The sequence below is a fragment of the Ictidomys tridecemlineatus genome, chromosome 2 (genome assembly GCF_052094955.1).
Source record: "Ictidomys tridecemlineatus isolate mIctTri1 chromosome 2, mIctTri1.hap1, whole genome shotgun sequence".
Classification (NCBI taxonomy): Eukaryota; Metazoa; Chordata; class Mammalia; order Rodentia; family Sciuridae; genus Ictidomys; species Ictidomys tridecemlineatus.
The window spans coordinates 215,485,742-215,496,809 of NC_135478.1; the positions used below are offsets into that span (position 1 = coordinate 215,485,742).

At 42.3% G+C, this 11,068-nt stretch overlaps 1 protein-coding gene across 1 annotated transcript in view; it reads right to left on the bottom strand.

Annotated features, from left to right (window-relative positions):
• Positions 1-10,410, bottom strand: part of Creb3l2 (cAMP responsive element binding protein 3 like 2) — a 113,369-nt gene extending 102,959 nt beyond the window's left edge. Inside the window, exon 1 of the mRNA XM_005332410.5 lies at positions 9,910-10,410. Within this exon, the coding sequence (XP_005332467.1) occupies positions 9,910-10,011 (102 nt within the window). The 5' untranslated portion in view covers positions 10,012-10,410. The remainder of the gene's footprint in view (positions 1-9,909) is intronic.
• Between the last annotated feature and the right edge of the window lie 658 nt (positions 10,411-11,068).

Below are 11,068 nucleotides of genomic sequence, written 5' to 3' on the forward strand. Positions count from 1 at the left end.
GGAAGAGGAAACCACCCAGCCTGTGAGATCAGCCAACTTCTCAGCAACCAGTACACAATGAGGGAGCTGGATGCTTTCCACATGGACACCAGCAGCAGGTTGAACATTCACTACCTACTACTGTCTGGGTTCAGACCTTTCACTTAACAAACTGGCCAGCTATAAAACGTGAGTAGCCTAACCACCAAATAATTTCACAAATAACTGGCTTTAATATGTTTTGCATTTAAAACAAGCAGAACTTCTGTTGTTATCTTTGCAAAGACTCAGTATTTTCTATTACATACTTTTCAAGAAGTATGTGATATAATCATTACAAAAAAATGACAAAATCTTTATTCTCCTGATGCTTAAATAGGAATATAAAAAAGAAAGTTGCCAAGTGTTATGGTTTAGATATGAGGTATCCTCTAAATGCTCATGTGTGCAATAATACAAGAAAATGTAGAGAAATGAGTGAGTTATGAGAGCCTTAACCCAGTCACTGATTTAATCCTCTGATAGGGATTAATGTATAGTGTTAACTACAGGCAGGTGGGGTGTGGCTGGAGGAGGTGGGTCATTGGGGACGCGCCTTTAGGGTATATATTTTGTATCTGGCAAGTGAAGTCTTTCTTGCTGTCTCTGCTTCTTGGTGTCCATGTCTTGACTTGCTTTCCTCTGCCATACCCACCCATCAGGATGTTCTGCCTCACCTTGAGCCCCAAGGAATGGAGCCAGCCTTCTATGGGCTCAGACCTCTGAAACTGTGAGCCTCAAAATAAAGTTTTCCTCCTCTCATCATTCTTGTCAGGTCTTGTGGTCACAGCAGCAAAAAGCTGACTAAAACATCAAGTTAATGAGATTTATCCAACACAAGCCCCCTGTCAACTACCACCCAGAGGGCCTCTTTCTACCAAGCATTCCCACTTCCCCTACTCTCTATCCAAGGGCTCCAGAAACTTGTGTAGCATTGAGTTTTAATACAGCACTAAAGTCCCTTTTCCCCCCAAGGAGAGTCAGATTAAAATTTTCTCTAGTCCAGTTTCAGCCTGTAAATTATAATTTCTTCACTTTCTAAACACATCTGGGAGATCAAGATTGAACAGTATCAAAGGGCATAATGTATAGCTGAGCCTCCTCTCTCCCTCCCTCTCCTGACCTCCAGTTCCCCAAATCACCTTCCCAGAAACAATCAGTTATCCACTTCCTGAGCATCCTTCCAGACATAGTCTGTGCATATATAATATATACAGATAATGGGGCTGGGGTTGTGGCTCAGTGGTGGAGCACTCGCCTAGCGCATGAGAGGCCCTGGGTTCCATCCTCAGCACCACATATAAATAAATAAATTAAATAAAGGTATTGTGTCCAACTACAACCAAAAAATAAATATAAAAATTATATACACACAGATAAAATGTACAGAATATATTGCTTTTTAAACTGCAAAGGTCCACAGAGAATTCCCAGAAATGAAATTTGCACAGATATTACAGGAATACAACATGAATGTTAAAAATTCCCAACATCCTTGGAAAAAGAGGCAAGGTATCTCACAATGATATCAAATCTTAAGATGTTCCTCGTTTTCAAATCTCTTTTCTGAACCTGCTGTGTGTGTGTGTGCATATGTGTGTGTGTGTGTGTGTTGCTAGAGACTGAACCTGGGCCTCCAGGTTGCTAAGCACATGCCCTATCACCAAGCTACTCCAGCCCTGAGAACTTCTTTAAGCTTTAAGAAGTAGCCCAGCTTTAGAAATTCAGGGTCTGGTGAGCAAGTCCATTTTTACCCCATTCGTGTGCTTTGTTATTTTGTAGACTTTCAATCTGTTTCCTCTAAGCCTTTGTGCCGAAGTCTGGCTTGGCACAAATCAGGAGCCACTTGTCAAAAAGAAACTAACTTTATTTTTAGAACTACAAACGCCAAACAAAACAGCTCCAGGGAAAAACCCTCAGAGCCCAACTGCCACCACCGGCTTCCACAAGGCTCTCTCCCCCACACCAGCCTTTTCCTCCCACAATCCTCCTCCTCTTGAGGCCGATTGGCTGGGTTGCGTGGGCAGAGCCAAAGAAGTCACCCAATGAGCAGCTCCGTGGAGGAGCCAATCAGCTAGATGTTGCTGGGGCAGCTGTGAGCCAATCATCAGCTGGCAGTCTGAAGGGCAGGGAAACAGCCCAATGAACATCACCGCAGAGGAGCCAATCAGCTAGATGTTGCTGGGGCAGTCTGAAGCTTGCTGGCAGCTGGAAGTTTGCTGGGGCCCCTTTGGCTGTGGCTCTCAACATCTCCCCCTCTCTGTTTAAACAACAAGCATGTGGCTTATGGACCGTGCCTGCCTTAGGTTGTCCAATACATATGGTCCTTACCCGTCTTCGGATGAGCTGACCTCAGAGCGTCAGCCTCCTGTCTTAGGTTGGTACCATTGTAATTGGATCTTACCCGTCATTGACTACCGGTCCAGTATACAGCCACACCTGTGGAGAGGTCTCAGCCGGGGGGGGGGGGTGAGGTTCTTTGCCTCACCTCTGTTGACCCTCAAATTTTAGCTGAATGATCATGACAAGCAGAAGGGAGGAAGATATACCAAGTCAATTGACGGCTCCTTTTGGGAAAATTGTACCACCGATGATATCATCAGCAAAAATACCCCAACACTACCACAAGTCGCTGCACCAACAGATAGTTCACAATGCATACAAATGACACATAGTTCTGTAAGCAGTTCAGTGCAAGTTCTGTAAGCAGTTCAGTGATGGCTATTGCAGAAACTGTAGATTAGTTTTATCTTTGTCTTCACCGGCACAGGGATGAAGATAGGAATTCTGGCAATAATGACTAAAGAAAAAATTAGGTAACATTCCAGAAGACACTAAAAGAAAACAATTTTCTTAACAATTTATATTATCTTCATCGGCACTGGGATGAAGATAGAAATTCTGGCAATAATGGCTAAAGAAAAAATTAGGTAACATTCCAGAAGGCACTAAAAGAAAACAATTTTCTTAAAAGAAAACAATTTTCTTAACAATTTATATTATAGTGAAGAGAATTATTAAATATAATGAAAACTAAAGGTGAGAGTAAACAAACAGATCTGTTAACCTCCTTTTTGTTTACATATTAAAACAATTCTTAACAGTTATTTACCCAATTTAAATTAAACCATTTAAATCACGTGAATAAAAAAAAAAATATTTGGATCCATCTTTTCATGAGCGCTCATCATATATGATATATAGAAATACGTACATTGGACATACGTACATTCAAACATATAACACAAAACACAAGTGTGCACACATAATATAATACATACAACACATAACACAATAGTAAAGGCCTTATAACTTTTTACAGGTAAAATCTCTATTGCAATGTTTAAAAACTCTATAGTCAAAAAAAAAAAAAAAAAAATAGAACTGATCAGCAAAACATTAACCTAGGTCTGTATGAGCTCAAAAAAATAAAATAGAACTTCATGATATGGGAAAGGGCAATAATAAAATAGATATTGAAAAAAGCATCCTGGTTCTGTCGCAGATGTAAGGATAGCCAAATTGGAGTTTTGGATATCAGCTATTATGGATTTGAGCTAAATCATCTTCTTTTTGGTCTGTAGAAATCGCTTTAGTTAATCTCTCTGGAATCCAAATCGGCTGCTGTTCTCCCTGTGGAAACACAAAAACAGACCCCCGACTCCAGACAATCACTGGGTCAGGATTTTAGTTAATCTCTCCGGAATCCAAATCAGCTGCTGTTCTCCCTGTGGAAACACACAAACAGGCCCCCGACTCCAGACAATCACTGGGTCAGAACCTTGGTTAATCTCTCTGGAATCCAAATCGGCTGCTGTTCTTCCTGTGGAAACACACAAACAGACCCCCGATTCCAGACAATTACTGGGTCAGGACCTTTCCATTGTCCTGTTAGAATATCTTTCCAAAGTACCTTGGGCTTATGTACATTTTTTGGACACATATGCCTTTCTGCAGCACTAAGTCCTGATGAATCCAAATTTAAAAAGTTTAGAGTAAAAAGGGTTATTTTAAGTTTATCTTTGGGGAATATATACCCCTTCCCAATTCCATCTTTTTGCTTTAATAAGTACATTTTAATAGTTTGATGAGCTCTTTCAACTATGCCTTGACCCTGTGGATTGTATGGGATTCCTGTTATATGAGTAATGCCAAATGATGAGCAAAATTGTTTAAAAGAAGTAGACGTATAACCAGGGGCATTATCTGTTTTTAACTGTTTTGGAATGCCCACAGTGGCAAAATTTTGTAAGCAATGAGCTATAACATCTTTAGTTTTTTCGCCGGCATGAAGGGAGCCCATCAAAAATCCAGAAGAAGTATCAATTGTAACATGCAAATATTTTAATTTTCCAAATTCTGGCAAGTGTGTGACGTCCATCTGCCAAATATGGTTAGGCATCAATCCTCTAGGATTGACTCCAAGATTAACTTGTGGTAAAAAGGTCACACAATTTTGACATTGTTTTATTATTTGTCTAGCTTGTTCCTTAGTTATTTTAAAACGCTTTTGTAAAGTATTAGCATTGACATGGAATCTTTCATGAAAATTTATAGCTTCTTCTAGTACAGAGAAAATATGTATGTCACGTGTAGTTTTATCTGCTAAATCATTGCCTAAACTAAGGGCTCCAGGCAATCCTGTATGTGCCCTGATATGTCCTATAAAGAATGGATCTTTTCTGTCCCAGATTAAACTTTGTATAGTGGAAAACAAAGAGAAAACAGTAGAAGAAGGGGAAATTCTACCAGCATCTTCAAGGGATACTATAGCATTAACTATATACTGGCTATCAGAAAATAAATTAAATACAGAATCTTTAAACATCACAAAAGTTTGTAATACTGCATTAAGCTCTACCTTTTGAGCTGATTGTTTGGGTACTAAAAATGTAAAAGTTTGATCAGGTGTAACTATTGCTGCTGTACCATTATTTGACCCATCAGTGAATATATTTGGAGCATTCATGATAGGTGTTTTTCTTGTCATTTTTGGAAAAATTACAGGATGCAATGACCAAAAAGACAATAAAGGATTAGATGGTAAGTGGTTATCAAATGAAACATTAGATTTGCACATTATTATTGCCCAAGTATTTAACTCATTAGCTAATTCATCAATTTGATTCATAGTATATGGAGTAATAATTTTATGGGGAGAAATTCCAAACACTGCCTTTGCTGTTTTTATTCCTTTGAGTATTAATTGTCCTACAGCCTCAGGATACCTAGTAAGAATAGTGTTAGGAGAATAAGATAAATGTATCCATAATAATGGACCTTCTCTTTCACTTGAATCTTTTCCTCTTTCTGACTAACTTGAGAGACTTCCTCTTCTACTTGAATCAATATGTCTTCTTCTTCCTCTACCTCTGTCTGAACTGAAGGCTTTGGACTAAGCAAACTAGATACCAACGTCCACAATGACAATGTGCCAACTGGCAGAGTCCCTGGGTTGTTCTTTTCTATTCTTTTTAAATCTTCACCATGATGGTTCCATTGTGATATATCTAACAGCTCCTCCTTAAAAAGCCATGGGCTATATTCTTGTATTACATCAACGTATGCCTTGACTGCTCTTGATTTTACTGGGAAGCTTCCTTCCTCTAACAATTTACTTAACACTCTTTCGGTTTGTTTTTTACTAATTGCTGATCCCGTATTTCTACTATAATACAACCCAACAAGATGACGCCAAACAAAACCGAGACAGAATCCAATAAAAAGGGAACCACACAAAATCATTATAACAGCCTTTCTATCCTCCTGACATATGCATCCGTCCTTTCTCCCTATCTGTTCCTCAAACGCAAATAGTTTTTCCTCAGATGTGAGTGGTTTTTCTTCCCTCTTACTCATCTCCAGGGACAGGAAAGTTAAAACAAAAACGAAGCAAAACAAAAGAGGAGACTTAGAATGGCTCCCCATCCTCTCGCCCTGCCCTCAGGGGCGAGCAGTTTACTTACCCTCAGTTGCTCCCCGTGCGAGCCACCAAATGCCGAAGTCTGGCTTGGCACAAATCAGGAGCCACTTGTCAAAAAGAAACTAACTTTATTTTTAGAACTACAAACGCCAAACAAAACAGCTCCAGGGAAAAACCCTCAGAGCCCAACTGCCACCACCGGCTTCCACAAGGCTCTCTCCCCCACACCAGCCTTTTCCTCCCACAATCCTCCTCCTCTTGAGGCCGATTGGCTGGGTTGCGTGGGCAGAGCCAAAGAAGTCACCCAATGAGCAGCTCCGTGGAGGAGCCAATCAGCTAGATGTTGCTGGGGCAGCTGTGAGCCAATCATCAGCTGGCAGTCTGAAGGGCAGGGAAACAGCCCAATGAACATCACCGCAGAGGAGCCAATCAGCTAGATGTTGCTGGGGCAGTCTGAAGCTTGCTGGCAGCTGGAAGTTTGCTGGGGCCCCTTTGGCTGTGGCTCTCAACACCTTTGTCCTTGTGAACCAAAAGACTTCATAACTAACCAAATGAGAAAAACATTGCTCTTGATGGCTCACAGAAGGCACCTGAGAAACGTTATAATCCCAGCCTTGGGCGACTTGAACATTTTTGAAATCAGGTATGTGACAGGTTTGCTAAAACAGAGCTTTAGCAATCATGTATGTGGTAACCAAATCCCTCTTTAGAACAGTGAGAGGGATCACACTAAGGTTTGGTGGCTGCCATCGTCAGCCCTGGTTAAACATTAGCTGCTTTCGAGCTCAGCAGTTTGTGTATCCCAGTCATTCTCTCCCAATCTCTTATTCAGATACTTATCTTTAGGTCAGGATTCCCCATTCCTACAGCATGATGGGCAAGAACTTGGGCTTTGGAGGCAGGGAAACCTGGTTTTGAATCAGGGAAACCTGGTTGTGTCACTGATTAGCTGTGGGGCCTGAGCCAAGTTGCTTAAACTCATTAAACCTTAGTTTTCTTATATGTAAAATGAGAATAAAGATGGCTCTCTCGTTGAGTCATGGAGAGGGATAAATGACATAAAGCACTAAACATAATGTCTTTTAGCAGGACCAGCAACATAATTTAGGGAACCAGCGCAAAATGAAAACGTGGATCCCCTGTTCAAAACTGAGTCAGAATTTCAAGATGGCAAAATAAATCAGAGCATCCAACCAAGAGTGGAGACCTGGGGGGCTAGAGAGTGAGCAGGTGTGTGCAGGCATCCCTCCCCCTAGGGAGAGTGGCACTCCACAGATGGTGGCCATCACCACCTCTAAACACTTTCCCAGCTTACACCTGTCTGCTCACTGCAGGCTCTCCTCTCCCTGTACCAGGCCCAATCCACTGAATTTGGAAAGTTTCGCTGGGTCATTGCCAAAACAGGCACTGGTGTCTTAGAAGTAACCTGTATTTTCAAGAAAAAGAACTCACCAAAATGGGGAAATCTAAAACATTAGAGGATGTTATTATCAGCTCATACCAGATGTGCTTTCACCTTCTGGCCTTTGCCTGGTTTTTCATCCTGTCAAGACAACACTCTTACCTGTCTCAAATCTTTGTGCAAAAGGCTCATTATGCTAACTTATTTCCATACCATGTTTTGCCATTCCTTTCTCTTGAACTCTCTATCCCCAATATCCTGTTCTACTTTTACTTTTTCCATAGCACTTATATTGTTTAACATACTTTTTTGCTTCTCTGTTTATCATTTATTATTTATTCTTTCCTAAGTTTGCACATATGAGCATGCACACACGTGTGCACACCCACATATGCACACACGCACATGCACACACACACACATACTAGAATGTAAGCTACTCAAGGTCAGGATTTTTGTCTGCTTGTGTTCACTGATGTATCCCAGGTGCTTAGAATAGTGTCTGGCACATATAAGATATTCAATAAATATTAATTTAAAGAATAAATATACCTGTGTGTAATCACATCAGGCCATCTTTTTTCCACATGTAGATTCAGCTGGAGGTCAGGTCACCCCATGTTACAGATAAATGGCAATAATAACTGGATACCCAAAAAGAGTTCAGGAAACAAATGGGAACGTTATATACTTTCAAATCTCTACCAAATATCTCTTAGTTCAAAGGACTGTAATCCAATGGTCTATGCTACTAAATCCAATGCCTCTTTCAACACTGACTCATGTATGCACAGCTAGTTGCAATCACTTGCAGCAATGAGCAGCTTTTCATGTGTGAGCTGTTCAGAAGGGAGACACTTATCTAAGTAGAGAACATAAAGAGTCATTTTAAAAAGGATTAGTAGAAAAATCATCCCACATTACTGCTTTACCACCATGACAGAGAAAACCTGAGCTATTCATATCAAAAGGAATGTAAGCTGTCTACCCCCGAAACTGTGCAGAAAGACATTAGAGTCAGTCCAAGCTGTTTGTCTGGTCCTGAAGTTAACGCCACAGTCACAGCACCATCTCAAACCCTGACCTGTGATCTCACAATGCAAGCCACAGGGTCCCACCAGCTAAAAAACAACCCCAAATCTGTGCATTATAGCAGCTAGATGAGACATTTTCCTGGTAATAGAACAGTATGTAGGAGAACAAAAGAGAATAGCTTCCATTCCATACATGGTTAAAATGTAGCTCATGTCAGTATGAACATCTGGAGCACCCAAGACTCAGAAGATAGTTGAGGGCCAAAATCCAAGTTCTTTATGGAGGTCAGGAAACACATCTGAGCTCCATTCCAAATACAGCCCACATGGTCTCCTTGGGACAGGCTCAATGAGCAAAGCCCAGATCACACTGAACATCTGGCTTTTGCCCCAGCATGAACTACCACTCCCTCTCAGCCCTACATTCTGGGTTTTTAAAACAAGCCCCTCTCAGCTACCTCAACCACTTTGGTGGGAATCAGCAGGGAGGCCCTCAACCCTTTTCCCAAAATAACGTCAGTCAGAGGCAAAGGCCAAAGAGGCTCCGTGGAGCCTGCAGGCCATTTTACAAAAGTTTCAAATATCGTGGCACTGACCCCATTAAAAGAACCGTAGAGGGAAAGCAGCCAAGTCTCTCCTTTTCTCATTAGTGTTTGCTTTCCCTCTCTCATTACAAACTTCTACATGTCTACAAAAGAAACAAAGAGATAAAAGATATCTCCAACAAAGGCATATGATCAGTGCTGGCTATCAGAAACAAAATTCCAATTTGCAAATTTAATATCAAAAAAGTTGAAATTGAAACATTAAAAGAAATGTGCTTGCTCTGTGACAGCTTAGTCTCTGAGGCATACAGGGAAGGTGAGCTATCCCACCTTCCTCAAAGTCCTTTTGAAATATGTAACTGTCTCAGATTTTCCATACTGATCTTTCCTCTAAAGAGGGAGGAAGCAGATTTCTTGGCAGTACAGTCTAAAAAGCCAAATAAAGCAAGCAGCCTTCCTCCTAATGGAGAGGAGGCTTTCCAACACATACATGTGCACACGTGTACTTTTTAAAATGCAAATAAAGGGTGAGAGGGAGGGAGGGAGAATATGAGACAGATGGAAAGAAAATGCTACTTTAGCTTGTCCCGTTTAAAAAAACAAAACAAAAAAAAAAAACAAAAAAAAACCTTCCCACAAAAATCAATAGCAAACTAGGCGGCAGCATGTTATTCTCAAAACACATCCCCCTCCTCCCACAGTATCGTTAGCAATAGGAAATAGTATTATGGATATGAAAAGGCCGCAGGAGAAAAGTACAGATAGCTAACGGAATACAAAGTGTCATTATTCTTAGGAGAGTTTTAAAGGGCCCTGTGTGCACCTTTAGCTGTAAGAACAGAAAAACTACTCCTCTCTCCAGACTTCTTTATTCTGGCCATGCCCTTTCCCAGACACTGTTTTCCCACTTCGCAGGTCTCCAGCTGTTCCTCTGATAACATCACCTCCCCCTTGAAAAGCCACCCTGCCCCCGCCGCGAGTCCTCACCGTGTGGTACATGAGGGCCTCGGTCTCCCCGGGCTCTGACAGCTCGCTCAGCTTGCGGTCCCACTGCAGGACGCTCTGCTCCCCGCTCTCCAGCACCTCCATGGTGATCGGATCCGCGCTGGGCCGAGGATGCTGAGGGCAGGAGGGGACCGGGCGGAGCCGCCTGGAAGCAGCGAGATTCCTTTCTCGCGTGTGGTGCGTGTGCGCGTCTACGAGTCGTTTGTGTTCTTAGACAGGAAAACGTCTGCTTCCCTGCCTGAGAGAGAACCGCCCCGGCCTCCCGTCCAGTGTTCTCCGAGATCCGAGAATCCCCAGAGGACGAGCCGTCCACGGCTCGGACCGGAGGCTGCAGGGGTTAAAGTGGGATGTGCATTCAAAATGAAGTCAGCTCACTTCCCAAGAAAATCCCTTCGCAGTAAGCCCACTTCCCACTACCGCTCCAGACACAAACTTTCAGAGTCCCCTGGGGTTCTCCGCTTAGCTCCAGGATCCAGCTGCGACCCCACCTCCTTCCAGGCCAGGGACCAATAGGATGTTCGGCTCACCGCTGGGCCCAATCAGAAGTCTTTCTCTCCGCCTTGTACCGCCCACAAAGGCAGAGCCATGAGAAGTCTCCGCCCATGCCTTGGAATGTGGGCGGGGAGCGCCCTTGACGTCACCGGGGAACTCCTCCTGCCTGAGCGGAGCCAGCTGCCGGCGGTCTGCAATAGCGGACCAATAGAGTGCTTGGATCCGGAAGTGATGGACAGGGAGACGGACCAATAACAGAGAGGAATCAGGGAGGCACAGCCAGTCAAATAGCGACAAGAATACATTTTTATAAAAAAGGGGGGCCGAACACTGTCCCCTTCCTGAGGATCCCCAGAAATTAGTCATCTCACTGAGAAATGAGAGTTGCTGCGCGACAGAATTAGAAAAATGGGGCAGACTTAAGTGCTGTCCAAAATGTTGCAAATACATTTGAGTAGGGATTTTTTTAAAATTCATTACGCACAAATATAAATATTCCCTTAAGCAAAGATTGTATTGGTACATTTCTACCAAACTGTCATTGTTCTTCACATTTTCTCCCATTCTCTGTTACTGTTTATCAGATTTTTTTCTTCTTTTTTATGAGCTTCACTGCTTTTGCTTTCACTCAACAGACATTGATAAGAGT